The sequence below is a fragment of the Astatotilapia calliptera genome, chromosome 17 (genome assembly GCF_900246225.1).
Source record: "Astatotilapia calliptera chromosome 17, fAstCal1.2, whole genome shotgun sequence".
NCBI lineage: Eukaryota > Metazoa > Chordata > Actinopteri > Cichliformes > Cichlidae > Astatotilapia > Astatotilapia calliptera.
The window spans coordinates 29,528,330-29,542,420 of record NC_039318.1 but is presented as its reverse complement, the minus strand read 5'-3'; the positions used below and the strand labels follow the sequence as shown (position 1 = coordinate 29,542,420).

General features: G+C 40.9%; 1 protein-coding gene across 1 annotated transcript in view; it reads left to right on the top strand.

Annotated features, from left to right (window-relative positions):
• Positions 1 to 12,202, top strand: part of LOC113009219 (round spermatid basic protein 1-like protein) — a 42,239-nt gene extending 30,037 nt beyond the window's left edge. The window contains exons 7-9 of the mRNA XM_026147407.1: positions 6,102 to 6,272; positions 6,432 to 6,540; positions 8,097 to 12,202. Coding sequence (XP_026003192.1) covers positions 6,102 to 6,272; positions 6,432 to 6,540; positions 8,097 to 9,923 — 2,107 coding nt within the window. The 3' untranslated portion in view covers positions 9,924 to 12,202. The remainder of the gene's footprint in view (positions 1 to 6,101; positions 6,273 to 6,431; positions 6,541 to 8,096) is intronic.
• The last annotated feature ends 1,889 nt before the right edge of the window (positions 12,203 to 14,091 follow it).

Sequence of the window (14,091 nt, the reverse complement as noted above, 5' to 3'; positions counted from 1 at the left end):
TACGCTGTACGTCCAATGGATGATGATCTGATTAGTCGACTAATCGCAAAAATAATCGGTGACTAGTCGACTATCAAAATAATCGTTTGTGGCAGCCCTAGTTTGCACCAAATTTCCTATATTATGGTACACATTAATGTGTTTTGTCTTTTCATGGTCCACTGGGTTTAGACCAAAGTTAGTAAAACTAAAAGTACATGTTGGAGGGGGGCAAATGAAACCTTTCAGTTAACGGAAATAAAAAATAAAACCAGACTTGCATGTAGGAAATTTCTCAATCTTTCACCCGCCTTGGAGCTCCGGCCTCATTTCTCTGTCCTTGCTACCTCCACAGATAGTTTCTATTACAGTCTGTTTTCCGCTTCTTCTTGACTTCTGTTTTCTGCTTGAAGTTGATTTATTGAGGACTTCACATGCTGCTGTTCTCAGGAGCTCAGGTGTTTTTCATGTCTGTCAGTGTGTGAATAAGAAAAGAGACATCAAAAAAGAAAGCATGTCAAAAGAAATATGGAGAAGTAGTGAGGAGGAGAGGAGGACGTGATGTTTGCAGCGAGTCCTTGGCTGCAGTTTGGCCTTGCGCTGTTTGGAGGAAGGCTGCTGGCGCATGAGCAGCGTCTCTTTGCGGCGCTGCTTTTTATTTCTCAGTAGTTTCAGTGGAAAGGTCAAACTGTTGTGCCTTTCTGACAGCGCTGAGACTCTCAGTCTGAGAATTCAGCTTGATTATAGTGGTCAGATGATGAAAATAAACCAAAATATTTCAGCTCTTGGTGAAAGGGCGCCACGCTCACACAGATTTACTGTAATTGCATAGTAGAAGCGGCAGCAGCAGCCGGGGCCAGCACCATTTTGAAGAAAGACAGAGGATTGACGAAGAATGTGATGTGAGCGTGACAGCCAGCGTGAGCTGATCAAACCCGCAAAGCTTAGCAACGAAGAGACAGAGGTGGAACGCTTCTGAAAGAAAAAAGGATGTTAACGTGACGATAACCTTTTATTTCAAGCACTTCACACTTTATGTGCTCTTCACTGTCTACTATACTTACACTGATATTTACTGAGCTGTTTTTACTACATTTAGTACCACATTTACTGCATTTTGATCTGTATTTGTGCTTTTGTTGTGTAGTTGAAATTGTTTTATTAGTTTTTTTTTTAATTGCATTTTACTCCAGATTAACTTTTACCTTTGTTTTTTCATATTTTATTAGATTTTGTATACATGTTCCTGATCGGTTTTGCTTTGTCAACCTCACCTGGTTGACAAGGCAACCCACCAGTCCCTTCATTTCCCTTCACTTTCCTGTCAAATAAAGGCTTAAAATGCTCCAAATAAATAAACCACTAGAGAATATAACAAATGATCAGTTTTCAAACATGGTATCTAGGGCTGAACGATTATGGAAAATAATCTAATTGCGATTTTTTTCCCCCCAATATTGCGATTGCGATGCGATATGCGATTATTTTTTAAGGTCTTTGTCTTCTGTATTATTAAACAAAGACAAGCAATACATCATATAGTATGGCCAATACTATATTACATTAATTTTAAACTGTTCTTTCCTGGAAGACAGACCTCTGTTATGATGACATGAGGTGATGCATGAATTGATGACTGACATTTTTATTTAACTTCTTCAATCACAACAGTATATTTGAACATACACAATAGTTTATTTTTAGCTTACAAACATCTGAGCATAAAGTGCTGACAAGGAACCCTGGTGTAAACATTAAAATGAAAGTCAGTACAATGTGCAGATTGCAGAAATATACATAAAAAAAATCTGTGGCTTTACCACACTCAGTTTTTCGACATCTGTGAACTACTAGACAGTCATTCAATTAAAAAATAATATTAAATAAATAAAACTAATAAATAAAAAATACACACATCTTACTGATCTTTGCAGTCAGTAACATTACACATAAAGTGCAAACATAATAGCAATTGTATAAACACACACACAAACACGCCTTTAAAATTTAAAGGCGTGAAATTGGACGGTCTAGTTCTGATTAGCGTCACCGCTGTCTCGGTGGAGTTTAATAAACTTGGCCGTCTGCTTCTTGCTATCTAAAATATAACCAGACACTGGTGTAAATTCTCGACTGTCTCATACTTCTGTTTAATAAGTTTTCTGTTTGACGTTTAGTCAGCTGTGTGAAAACCAAGGAGGAACCCACCCGGGGGATTAATAAAGTTTTATTTTATCTAATCTAATAACTTTAATCTCAGCCAAACCGATTTACTCACGAACAAACAAAACACTGAAAAAAACCCAACAATAACATTTTTAGGTTGTCTAAGTGACTTATATATTACGTTTAACCCGAGCAGCGAAACTCCGCGGTGATCTGAAAATGATGTGCCGGGAGTTGTGCCGTTCTCGGCCGCATCAGTAACCCTCGAGCTCCCGGCTAGCTGTCGAGCTGGTGGGTAGCAGACGCCTCTGAAAACGTCGAAGCACTTTTGCAAATATGCGATATCTTGATAAACCGAGCAGATATTTGATGTTTACACAACTACTTTCTCGCCTGAAAATATGTTAAAAGTTTATTTTGTGACCCAGAAAGATTAGTATGAGTAATTTTAAAACTTAGTAGCGGCCGCCATTGCTGGAAACTGGAGTTTGGCTGGGCCGCGCTATGAATTCTGGGATATGGTAGTAATTTGGACAGCCTTCGGCGCGTCGCTGTGACGTAATCGGTCTACAAATGCGGCCTCAGGAGAATGCAGCCCATGAATTTGGACATGTCCAGAGTATAATCGCAGCCTTTGCGGTTAGAAAATTGCACTTGATCATATCGCGATATTATCGCAAATGCGATATATCGTTCAGCCCTAATGGTATCCCAGTTATTAATATATCATATATTCTAGTATTATCTACATTTTTCAAAATATTACGGAATAGAGTTACACAACCATTAACAACATTTGTGTGCTTTTGTTGATGAATTTCATTTGGCACATATTACTTTGGGGCTAAATTGAGTTTTAAATGCAGAACCTGGCCAAAAATCAATATAATTAACACACACAAAAAACAGCTTTTGTATGTTCAGAGAGCATTGCTTTCCTCCATTGCTTTCTCCCTTTATATCCACATACTCCCCACCTCCCTCCTTCTTTATCCCACCAGCCCTATTATCTCCTTGCGCCCTCTTCTACTCATCTACCCCTCAGTCCTGCTTTAACTGGCAATAAAGGCGCAGGAATCTCTCCTGACATTTTGGTGCACACTACCAGCAGACACGGTGGGAGAATAACACGACCTCACATGTAGTTAAAGATTTGCAGCGGATGGTAGGCTTCAAAGATGTGCACATTCAGCACTCTTCCCTTTACGCTCTCCCTTTTCACAGTTTCACTTACCAGCTTTCCTGGTTTTACATTTATTACTGTCAGCCTGCAGTCAGCTCAGACACACTGAGCTGTGTGTGTGTGTGTGTGTGTGTGTGTGTGTGTGTGTGTGTGTGTGTGTGTGTGTGTGTGTGTGTGTGTTTTTCATCTACCCCCATCCACTCTCTGCACTATTTTCCCCTGCTTCTTTCTTCCTCTTCCACCAGCTCATGCCTCTCTCTTCTTATCTCTGAATGAATGAACGCACAATTCAGCATTCAGCACGGGTAGTTTCGAAGCTTGTCTGTGTGTGTGTGTTACTCTCTCGAAGGACTCTCTCGCAAACTCTGTGCGTGTGTTTATACTCTTGTTTGAATTTGACTGCAGCTCCAGTGTGAGTCACTGATCCAGCAGTGAGCTGACTGCAGTACTTCTATTGTTTGGCAGCACGGCTCATTCCTATGCTTTTCCTTCACAGCTCTTCAGTCTGCACACATGAAGCCAAGCGCAGACTTCGTATGTGTACATCGTCTAGCTTTTGCCGTTACACTGCTTGAAACGCAGCTTGTGTTTTTTGGGCTTTTTCTCTCTCTCTTTTTTTTTTTTAAAATGCGAGAGAATGTTGTAGATCTACAATTTTTCACACTTATTTGTAAACACGCATTATGCCGGCAGCAAACACGGAACCATAAAGCACCATGAGGCAACTATTGTTGTGATCTGGCGCTATATAAATAAAACTGAATTGAATAAAATGATTAGATTTGGGAGTGGGGGGGGGGCATCCGGAGCTAGAAAATCTGACATATCTGTTGAAGGCCTGCAGTAATTGTGTAGACGCATTGTGGGTTTGTTGTTTTATCTTTCATCTTTTGGTTCATACTACATCTTGCATGTGAATCAGAGAAGTGCAATAAATTCTTACATTTATAAAATGACCTCAAATATGTAAATTATCTGCAGTATTTTATACTGTTAATATGTGTGTTATGTATCAAAGTGGAGGAGTTATTAATACATGGGTAAATTCTGTGTGGTGTGGAAACCAGACTGAGCATGAATGGTGCTTTGATGAGGGTTACACCCACAAATGTTTCAGAAACTCTCAGTGAAGCCACAGGCTGAAACACGCCTTTTTCATCCTGCTTCTATCAAACATTAAACGTATCGACTACTTAACTGTGAGCGCTGACACTTTCATTAAATAACGCGCAGTTTTTAGGGATCTGTTTGTTCTTGTAAGTCTTTTTAAAACAAACATGCCTGCTTGTTCGTTAAGTTTACATCGGCTTACCCTCAGGCTGTGAAGTTTCCACGTTCTGGCTTAATAGTTGAGGTATACAGTGGATGTGAAAAGTGTAGACAACCCTTTTAAAATGCCAGATTTTTGTGATTATTAAAAATGAGACTACAATAAATCATTTCAAAATGTGTCCCACATTTAATGTGACCTGTAACCTGTATAGTTCAATTGAAAAACAAACAAATCTCTAACAGGAAACAATATGAAAAATAATAAGCCGAGTGCAAAAGTGTCCATACTCGTACACAAATGACCTTTTCATTTATGACAAAAATTCCAGCATGTGGATCAAGGATAAGGATTTTTAGATTAGATCCAGCTACACTGGATAAGATGAGGGAAAAGTAAAGACAAGATGTCTATGGGTCCTTAAAATATCTTAAATTTGATTGGATCTTAAATATTTCACTTTTATTTATTTATTTATTTATGTATTTATTTGGTCTCTAAAGAATTAGATAGCATAATGTAATTGATCACCTGTTCACCTAAAGCTTTCAGAATATTTTTATATGTGTACGGACAGTTTGTGCTGATGCCAATTAAAGATTTTCCCCAGAAAATAAATGCAAACCAAAATAAACAAAAATTCCCCCAGTGCTTAGGCCTGGCCTGCTGCCCGTCTTGCACACACTGATGGAAACACTGGGGACGACTATGATGACGGCTTTGTTAGCCAGCGTGCTCATTAGAAAAGGGAAGATGTGACTTTCATGACAAATGGCTCACGAATAACAATTGTTTGAACTGACATTAATGTGTTTACTTGGAGAGAACATATTTTTCACTTCTGATGTGAAGCTTGGTGTAAAATTTTGTTCTAAGTGTTATTAAAAAGGTCTTAAATTTGACCTGCAAGCATCTAGGCCAAGTCATAGCTTTGCCAACTAATAAGGAACAAAGTATAACATGACATCAGCGCTGGCTGTTACAGAGGCGGCAATTGCAAAATTGTGGTTCAATGTCAATATTTGAATCGTTTATCTATTTATTTCATTATTTTTGTTGTATTTATTTCCCCTTAAAGCCAAAAACAAAGCAGTCTTTATTACTTTATTATATGTTGTAAACGCTTTGACAGGCAGGATTTGAACATTTAAAATTTAGACTAGACGAGATAAATACTGGTTGCTGATTGTGGTAAAATCCATCTTATTTACAAATCATTTAAAGGCAGTATCGCTCTGTGTATCCCTATGGCTGATTGATTTGTTATTGTAGATGCTTCTGTCTCTGTCTTAGCTGATGCTGATAATACAACAGCAACAGCAGCAGGTCTCTTTGTGCTGTTATAAAGCAGACGGGAAAGAAAGAGCCTAGGAGAGTGAGCATCCCACTCACCTTTAGTCATTTCCTTCTTTATTTAGACAGCAGGGAAGCAGACGGGTGAGAAACACAAACTGTGTGGGCACGCTGTGTTTTTCTACTTTTTCACTCTGCTTTTTCTCTTAGCTCCGCAAATGAGGTGAAGAACCTGCTTCAGTCCCTGCCCAGGACCAGCGAGCCCAGAGAGATGCTGTTCGAGGATCGGACGCGAGCCCACGCCGATCACATCGGACAGGGTTTCGAGCGCCAAACCACGGCGGCCGTGGGGGTGCTGAAGGCCGTATGCTCCGTAGAAAGGTAGGCGTTGAAGCGACAGTAGCGCACGCTGTAAATGTCAGACAGTTTGGTAAGCAGCCGTCTGTGTGGAAGTGACACACGCTCTGTATTTACACAGCTTAGTCACTGACGGATATCATATAATCCTTCTCTCTTCCCTCCCCCCTTGCTCGTTTTCAGCTTGGAGCCTCCTCGTGTAACCAAAGATGTTGTGTGTTTCCACGCTGGTGATTTCCCTTATGTAGTTCAGAGGCTGCAGTTGGACTTGCATGAACCCCCGCTGTCTCAGGTGTTACATTACACACACACACACACACACACACACACACACACACACACACACACCTGTGCTCACTCACTCCTATTACTCCCAGTAAATTGACCTTTATAATAACTCATATTGGATAAAGTGTTACCAAAATATCAACTGAGTGTAAACCTGATGATGGATGCTGCCACCCGGTGGACAATTTTAACCTCAGCTAGAGGTTTGTCTTAAGACAAGAAAAGACAAGTGTTACTATAGTAAATAATTATAGTTATAGTTCTTCTGTATTTATTTTTTGCTTATGTAGTTTAGTTTATTTCTCCGGGTTAATCTGCTTAGCAATCCTTGTTACGTAGATTATTAAGTAACGAGTAACGAGCAACAAGCTTTAATAGTCAGTCTGTTCACAGATGCCATTTGAAGTTTTCGATTAGTTTGTTTCCATGCTGATCTTTTGCACCTCACAGTTAGCTGCTTGTAAATGCAGATTGTTTTTTGGCTGCTGGTATTTGTTTTTTTCAAAATCAATGAAGGAAACTCACACCAAGTGATTAATAACCAGGCTTCTTGTTGTGTCCATCTGCACCCGCAGACATCTTTCCGTGGAGGAAGAATTAAATGTTAAATATCACTAGTCTCGATCCAGGTCCCTGCCAGACGTCCTCTGTGATCACCAACTGTTTTTTCATATTTATTTATGTATCATGTGAATTTTATTTAAATTTCAGAAAAATCCCCCATAAGATAAATGTTTATTTAAAGTGAAATAAATATTTGAGCAGTATAGTTAATGAATTACTGCCAAAACAATCTAACTTCACCAAAAACAACAAACACACTGCTCTTTTTTTTTTCTTTTTTTTTTTTTACCTATTTTTAAAAAATGACAAAAATACAAATTATTTAAAAAAACACATTAAAGTTCCTCTAGTCCTTTCTGCCAGCTTTGATTTTGCAGTCTGTGTAGCTTCTTTTCCTTTTTGAGATAAAGAGACTCCAGCTCCCCTTGTGCAGACTGCATAAGTACAACCTGCACTCAAGGAGATCAAAAGCAACTTCAGAGAACAAGATTTTGTCTTGCTGCTGCTGTTCTGACTCGTTATGCAAAGGAATTCTATTTTGAATTTATTTAATCTGTGAGTTTTGAATCGTGCGTCAGCAAAATGTCCCCCCCGGGGATTGGAACAAGCCTGCAGACCATTTCAATGCAGCTCGGCATCCTTAAAGGAAACCAAAACAACTCTCGAATTGTTAGCAAGAGGCTGCTGCCTTTTAACTTCATGCAGCCGGTTTTCTCAGTGTCCTGTGAAGCAGTGCATATCAGACAACTGGAAGGATGTAGGCTAATTTAAATCTTAATAAAGAATTTAAATAAATTTGTTTTCTAATGTTAGTAATACTTTCATTCTGACGTGTAACTGTGTTTTCAATCAGTTTTGCGATGCATGTCCTTTTGTTTACTTTATCTAAGTCAGCATGGCCCTCTGCTGCTCAAATTCTTATTCTCATGGTATTATGACATCTATTTTCTTCCTCTCCTCCGTTTTTAACCGTCTTCCCGCCCTCTCTCTGTACAGTGTGTGCAGTGGGTGGACGACGCCAAACTAAACCAGCTGCGGCGGGAAGGCATTCGTTATGCTCGCATCCGCCTGTGCCACGATGACATCTACTTCATCCCCCGCAATGTGGTCCACCAGTTCAAGACAGTTTCTGCTGTCTGCAGCCTGGCATGGCATGTCCGCCTCCTGCAGTACCACAAGGGAGAAGGGGGGGAGGAGGAGCAGAAGGAGAAGGTTGAGCTGAAAGTGGAAGAGACTGAATCGGTTTTTGAGGGGGAAAAGGAGGATGAGAAGAAGAGGATAAAGGATGAGGATGTTGAGGTTGAGGTGGCAGAAAGCAGGACATTGCCAACTGGCAGAAAGGAGGAGGACAGTGATTGCCTTCAGCATCCACCTCCCCCGTCCCAGCCTGCTCTCTCAGCACACTCAGACAAACAGGAGGTGATGGAGAGGGCAGCTGAAGAAAGAGGGCCTAAACGGCAGGATTCACCTCCTGCAAAGGTGAAGGCAGAATCTCCAGCCCCTGCCTGCAAGAATAAATCTCCTCCACCTCGCACTATGTCCCCTCCTGCTTTCCTTCCTCTTGATCGGGACACAGAACCCAAAATATTATCTAAACCTCATCACCACCACCACCATCTCTTAGACAGCAGAACAACGTCTTCCAGTAGAAGTTCCTCCTCTTCAGCTTCTCCGAAATCATCCCCAAAGTCTTCCACCTCGTCAGCGTTTTCACCTTCACCTGTCGCAAGCTTGCATTCGACTTTTGCAGCTTCCCATCCATCTTCTACCTCTTCTTCTTCCTCCTCCTCTGCTGTGGTGTCCACATCTTCCCCTCTGCCAGCTTCCTCTTCATCCCTGACTAGTCTCAAGCCTGCAGTGGAATCTCTTCTCTCCACGCTTCCTCCTTCTTCTCAGCCTCTTCCTTCCTCGGAGTCAGATCAACCGAAGGACAAAGACTCGCTCCCGGTCACAGACACACAGACACAGGGGTGGTCACAGGGGTCGCCCACTGTGGATGTAAAAACACACCCCTCCGAAATCAACACATGGACTTACACAGGGATCGACATGCGGACACAAACACGCCCAGAGGCACAGACTCACACTTTAGACTCAGACTCCAGGACATCCGTGGATTTGCCAGTACATCCACCACAGGACGCCTCGAGGCAAGGAAACTACATGCAGCAATACACACCCCAGCATCTCCCACCTCCTCCCCTCCCTCAGATGCTTCCCCTCTCTTTCTCCCCTCTCCTGCCGCATTCCCACATCCCTCACAGACCTCCAGGGCTCCCCCAAAACACCCTCTCCAGTCCTTCCCTTCCCACACAGCCTCAAACGCTAAACTCTTTTCTCACCCAGAAAGCACCGCCACATTCGGTCCACCTGAGCCCGCTTCACCTGCATCACCAACCAAATATCACCACACAGTCCCAGCCGTACTTCCAGCCCCCACTAATGGCCTCCCCTCCTCTAAGCTCTCCCCTCACTAACACCCAGTCTCTCTCCCCTCACCTTTCCCATCCACACCAGTTCGCCAAAACCTTCTTCCCCACCCAGCATCCCGGCTTCACCTCCCACCCCTTCCTCCCCCCTCAGCCTTTCCTCTCGCAGCCGCCGGGTGCTTACCCCCTACAACCGCAATACCAGACCTCAGCATCCATGCAGGTTCAGCTCTCCCTGTCACAGTCTTTCCCTTACCCACCTCCTCCTCCACCGCCATCCTCCTCCCCACACCCCCCCCCCCCCCCTCTTCCTCCTCACCCACCACCTCAACCTCGCCCTGCTGTTTTCCCCCCACCCCCAAACCATGAAGAGGAGCCGAAGCAGATTTTATAGTAGTTTTTTGTACGTAATGAAACTCTTTTTAAATGACTGTATACGTATAAGGTTTCATTTTGGTTGTGCTGTTGTAAAACAATGTAAAATAAATAACTAAAGAGGGAGAAAGCAGACACAGTATCATAGTTTATCAAGCAGCGTTGGACTCGATATAACCCAGACCTCTGGACTGAACTGGCTTAGATTGTACAGATGCTTTGGTCGTGCACAGGTTAAAAAGTGTGATGGAGAATTCCTTTCATTTACAGGTAGCTTTGGCCTTTAGCCATCTGAACTCTGAAGGAGAGATTATTCAGGCTCAAATGAGCCCTGTCGTCTGCCAAACTGCTGTCTGGCTCTGTTTTTTTTGTTTTGTTTTTAAGTGAAGTGAGCATAAGTCCTTTCAAACATCAGATTATCTGTGAGCCTGTCAGATGTAGGAAGTGAAGATTTCTCCAGACTTGTGTCAGATATTTATATAAATATAGAATAAAGGTTGTAAGTGTGGCCTTTTTGTGAAACTTGCAGCTAATGCTTCCATTTTTGTGGCTTTTTTTTTCTCGTATGTTCTCCGTGCCCAAGACTGTTTCTGAAATAATGATGGATCACCGCTGGTGTATTGATTTAATGTTCCTACACTTCATTACTGTACTGCACTATACAGTCTATCACAGTACTTTTCCCTAATATTGTATTTAGAGCTATAATGCTATAATGTTGCTGTAGTTTTTTAATGCTACTCAACATTATCTGAGCTCCAGCATGCAGTAGAACTGCATTCAGTCAGGCCACTAAGAGTCACATTTTTCAAAGTACTGAGGTTGTCCTGTGCTGGCTGCCCTTAACGCCACAGTGGGCTCTTTGTGTAATTTTGCTGCTTTTCTTTTTGTTTTTCGCCCGTCTCCTGGATGTGTGCCAGGGTTTCTTAATTTTGAGAACAAGTTTTGTGAACAAACTCGACCCAGGGCCTCCAGAAGTCTCAGGAAAACGCATTCAGGGCACATCCTGAACCTCGATTTTTATCCCCTTAACCGGATCTGTGTTTTATTAACAAGCAGCTACGATGACAGCTCACTGTGAGCTAGGATTCAAAGAGCAATATCATACAGATGCAGCATAGCCAAGACATCCCAAACGTGACTCATCACAGCAGTTTTAGTGCGTGTGAAAATGCAGTTGGTATTATTGTGGAAACTTTGAGTCGAGACTTGCAGATTCCATTAGATTATCCACAGGGCAATTTCAGGTTCTTCCAAGACTGTAACTTCAGTGCATTCAGGCTCACTTTTTATTTATTTTTTTTATTTACACTTCGAAAACAGACGGTACGCTGTCAAGAGCTCGTTTCCAAAGCACTATTTATCTATTTACCTGAAGTCTGCTTTCTCTACAGTGTGGAGTCTATGAAATGTTTTATTTATGAACCACAGACTGAAGTGTTTAAAAGTACAGTAAATTATTTTATGTGGAATTTTTAGCAGCGCCTATGAAGAATATATGTTTCTCCAAATATCTGATCATGAGAGTCAAACTCGTCTGTCTCGGTGCATGTCACAGAGTTGTGTATCTTTGTTGGTGTCTTGATTTTGTTTTGTCTTTTTTGTTTTTTACTATCGATATTGCTAATGTAGCCCACATTTCCCCAGTGCCTGTCCTTAACTGTGAAATACTAGATGGTCCAGAGACATACAGTGAAGGGGTCTTAGTTTTAACTGGAAAATCAGAGCAAAGCCTTAAATTGGTGTCTAAAGCCGCTGGAAGCTCTCCAAACATCTGAGGTCGGAGGGTTCAGCAGTGTTCAGAAGGTTTTTTGGGTTTCTTTTCCTTAATGATTCGTTTCACCACAAGCCTGAAAAATTTTGGAAAATGACAGATAACGCCTTAGCTTTTTGTCGTCAGTTTGCCTCAACGTTCACAGTGAGAACTCTTCACTGTATGGCTCTGGGGGAGAGCGAGGTGATAATTAAGCACTTGATAACAGTTGTGAGGCGCTATGCCGCTCTTTATACGCTTTTTGGCTTTTGGATGTTACAGAAACACGACAGGAACTTCTCTATTTTTTTGTAGAAATGTGACAAAAAAGTTATGGCTGAAAACAAAAAGTCTTCAGGGGCTAGAATTGTTTTCACAGAGTTCATTTATCTCCAGTTTTTCTTTGTTTGTTTGTTTTCTGTTCTTTTTAACTGTCAGCACTGTAGTGTACATAATGAGTTTTGTAAAGGGGAAAGAAATACTTGTAGTGTGGTTTCTACTTTAAATATGAGCCTAGCTAATAAAAGGTTCAATGTTTGACTTGATTCTCGTTGGTCTGGTTGTGTTTTCTCCACCGTGCATGACACTCTTGCAAGACTTTAGTGCAGGTGGGAGTCGATCCATTAAAGGTTGCCGCTTTAATCGTCAGGTGTGCGCCGACAGTATTGAAGAATTTTTAACAGTTAATGTCTTTCTGTGTGGATGATTTCACTAACAGCCATTTGTTCTTCAGTTTTGAGTGAAATATTATGAATCTGTAATTTAGCTTTTAAATGAGTGTTCACTATAGGTGCAACCATCTTTTATATACAGTTTATGTCAATAATTGCATTTTTTAGTAAGCTTCCACAAAACTTCCTGCAATAACTGAATTTTTTTTTTTGTCCACTTGGGGGCAGAAATATAAAACCGTCAACACTACCCTGACATACTCTGAAGATGATATGTTAAAAGTGTTTGCAAACAGTGGGAGGCCTGATGCTAAAAAATAATCAATTCAACGGGCCCAAAAGACACTTTAAAGCTCCTTAGAAGTGAAGTCACATCCTTAGAATATCTGCAACTCTTTTCAAATAGTAGCAGCCACTGTAAAGAAAAAAAATACTACTTAAAGCATCACTGTGTTAAGTGTAACTTTACACTTTAGCCATGCGAGTCCTTTATAAGGCTTTGTGAATGTGCTTAAAACCTACAGACACTCATCTGACTTTGAAATTTACTGAAAGCATCTTTCTTATTTTCAAAGCCATTCCTCCACCTCTGTCCAGCATACACCTGCCTGTGTTTTCGGCTTCTGTTTCCCTGTTATGCAAGCCGCCCCCTCACTGCAGTCTACGGCAGTGAGCTCAGCAGTTTTTAACGGTCCAGATTTGAGTAGACGACACATACACAATGCAGTAGCTCTGTGATTCAAGGCTGCTGTGTGTCGGGTCAAATCCAGCTAAGAAGAGCCTTTCCTCCCTCCTCTCTTCATCCTTTCCTGCCAGAGGAGCTCAGCTGACCTTTAAAGTGCAGGATCGAGGCAGGAAGTTGTTGCAGAGACAGTGAAATTAGTTTTGGATCATTCATGATAAACCAACTCACTCAACTGTGAATGCACTCAGTCAGTGAGCACATGGTATTCTTTCATTTAGTAAATTACTGCGGGTGCTATTAATTTTATTCTGTTCATTGCTTTTTTATGTAGCATGAAATGTGAAATAATCCTTATGTACTCTGCAGATAGGATAAGATGTACTATATTTATTGCAAAAGTTGGGAATTTCCTGTGTTGTAACAGCCAAAATATTAAACATAAACTAAATAAATGGTTTATTAGAATAAAGTGGAACAGTTAAAACACAAATGATACTAAAATGAGTTAATTCAATAGGAAAAATACATTAAAGGAGCTCAATAAGTCAAGAAATAGATTTAATTCAATAGAACTGCATGTAGAATGCTGAATATAATACACAAATACAAGTGAAAACAACAAAACTAGTAAAGCAAAAACTGCCAAATGGCATTAAAGAGTGATATTGTTACATATTACACCACAAGATTGCTAATAAAGATGCACTATTGCTTCCCCATATTTAACTAACTGCTACTCTAATTACTCCAGTAAGAGAAACGTTTTTGCACGTTGGGAAACTGTACAAACCAAAACCAATGCAATAAGTTAATTTATTAACAGTAAGAACCTGCAGAAAATGTCTTAGAACAGGTAAAAACCTGCTCCTTATAATGCTGCCTGTCCTACATGAGCTACTCATTAAAAAGTAACCTGGAGCTAGTTTTACAAACAGGTACAATTATTACTTAACATAAACTGAGCCAAAATGCAGAAGCAGTGTGTGAAACTCAAAGTACATGCTTACATCTTCCACTGGAATTAAGGGGTAGTTAGCAGGCAGGTGCTGCTAATTAAATGCTCTTGATTAACTGATCA